Source organism: Geospiza fortis, unplaced genomic scaffold, assembly GCF_000277835.1.
Source record: "Geospiza fortis unplaced genomic scaffold, GeoFor_1.0 scaffold1108, whole genome shotgun sequence".
Taxonomy (NCBI): Eukaryota; Metazoa; Chordata; class Aves; order Passeriformes; family Thraupidae; genus Geospiza; species Geospiza fortis.
In genome coordinates, this window is record NW_005054810.1 from 43,209 (window position 1) to 44,842 (window position 1,634).

The 1,634-nt window shown below is 48.8% G+C and overlaps 1 protein-coding gene across 1 annotated transcript in view; it reads right to left on the reverse strand.

Moving 5' to 3' along the window:
• Nucleotides 1-1,370: 1,370 nt before the first annotated feature.
• The window catches only part of LOC102039280 (rRNA 2'-O-methyltransferase fibrillarin), an 8,847-nt gene continuing 8,583 nt past the window's right edge, over nucleotides 1,371-1,634 (reverse strand). The window contains exon 6 of the mRNA XM_031065501.1: nucleotides 1,371-1,549. Within this exon, the coding sequence (XP_030921361.1) occupies nucleotides 1,371-1,549 (179 nt within the window). The remainder of the gene's footprint in view (nucleotides 1,550-1,634) is intronic.

The window sequence follows — 1,634 nt, forward strand, 5'->3', positions numbered from 1 at the left end:
GAGCCCACTTAGAACCAGTTAGAACCAGCTTGAGCACAGTTAGAACCACTTAGAACCGGTTTGAGCCCAGTTTGAACCAGTTAGAACCAGTTAGATTCCACTTAGAACCAGTTAGAACTGGTTAGATCCCACTTAGTACCAGTTAGAACCAGTTTGAGCCCACTTAGAACCGGTTAGAACCGGTTTGAGCCCAGTTAGAACCAGTTTGAACTGGTTTGAGCCCAGTTAGAACCAGTTTGAACCGGTTTGAGCCCAGTTAGAACCAGTTTGAACTGGTTTGAGCCCAGTTAGAACCAGTTTGAGCCCAGTTAGAACCGGTTTGAACTGGTTAGATTCCACTTAGAACTGGTTAGAATCGGTTTGAGCCCAGTTAGAACCAGTCAGAACTGGTTGGAACCAGCTTGAGCACAGTTAGAACCAGTTAGAACTGGTTTGAGCCCAGTTAGAACCACTTAGAACCAGTTTGAGCCCACTTAGAACCCTTTAGAACCGGTTAGAGCCGGTTTGAGCCCACTTAGAACCGGTTAGAACCGGTTTGAGCCCACTTAGAACCGGTTAGAGCCCAGTTAGAACCAGTTAGAACCGGTTTGAGCCCACTTAGAACCAGTTAGAACTGGTTTGAGCCCAGTTAGAACTCATCAGAACCAGTCAGGCCTGGTTAGAACCAGTTTGAGTCCAGTTAGAACCAGTTAGAAATGGTTTGAGCCCAGTTAGAACCGGTTTGAGCCAGTCAGACCTGGTGAAATCCCAGTTAGAACCAGTTAGAACCAGTATGAGCCAGTCCGAACTGGTTAGATCCCAGTTAGAACCAGTTTCAACCAGTCAGAACCGGTTAGAACCGGCCTGAGCCCAGTTAGAACCAGTCAGAGCCGCCTGGAGCTTGTTAGAACCGGTTCCAACCCAATTAGAACCAGTTAGATCCCAGTTAGAACCAGTTTGAACCAGTTAAATCCCAGTCAGAACCAGTTCGAACCAGTCAGAACCAGTTTGAGGCAGTTAGAACCAGTTAAATGCCAGTCAGAACCAGTCAGATCCAGTTAAATCCCAGTAAGAACCAGTTAGAACCAGTTAAATCCCAGTTTGAACTGGTTAGATCCAGTACTAACCAGGTCAATCCCAGTCAGAACCAGCTCAAACCAGTTCAACCCCAGTTCCAGACTGGTTCCAGCCACCCAGTGACCTGTACTGGTCCATACTGGTCCATACTGGTCCGTACTGGTCCGTACTGGTCCGCAGTGGTCCATACTGGTCCATACTGGTCCATACTGGTCCATACTGGTCTATACTGGTCCGTATTGGTCCGTACTGGTCTATACTGGTCTATACTGGTCCATACTGGTCCGTACTGGTCCGTACTGGTCCGTACTGGTCTATACTGGTCCGTGCTGGTCCATACTGGTCCGTACTGGTCTATACTGGTCCGTACTGGTTTTTACCTTGATGGAGATGAGGAAGTGCCCCCCCGAGCGCAGGAAGTGATGCGCGTTCAGCGCCACGATGCGCGTCTGGTCCGGCTGCGCCACGTCGGCGAAGATCACGTCCACCATGCCTGGAACGGGGCAAAAACCCAAATTATCCTGAATTTATCCCAAATTTATCCCGGAATTCCAGAAAAAACCCCAAAATTCCAAGAA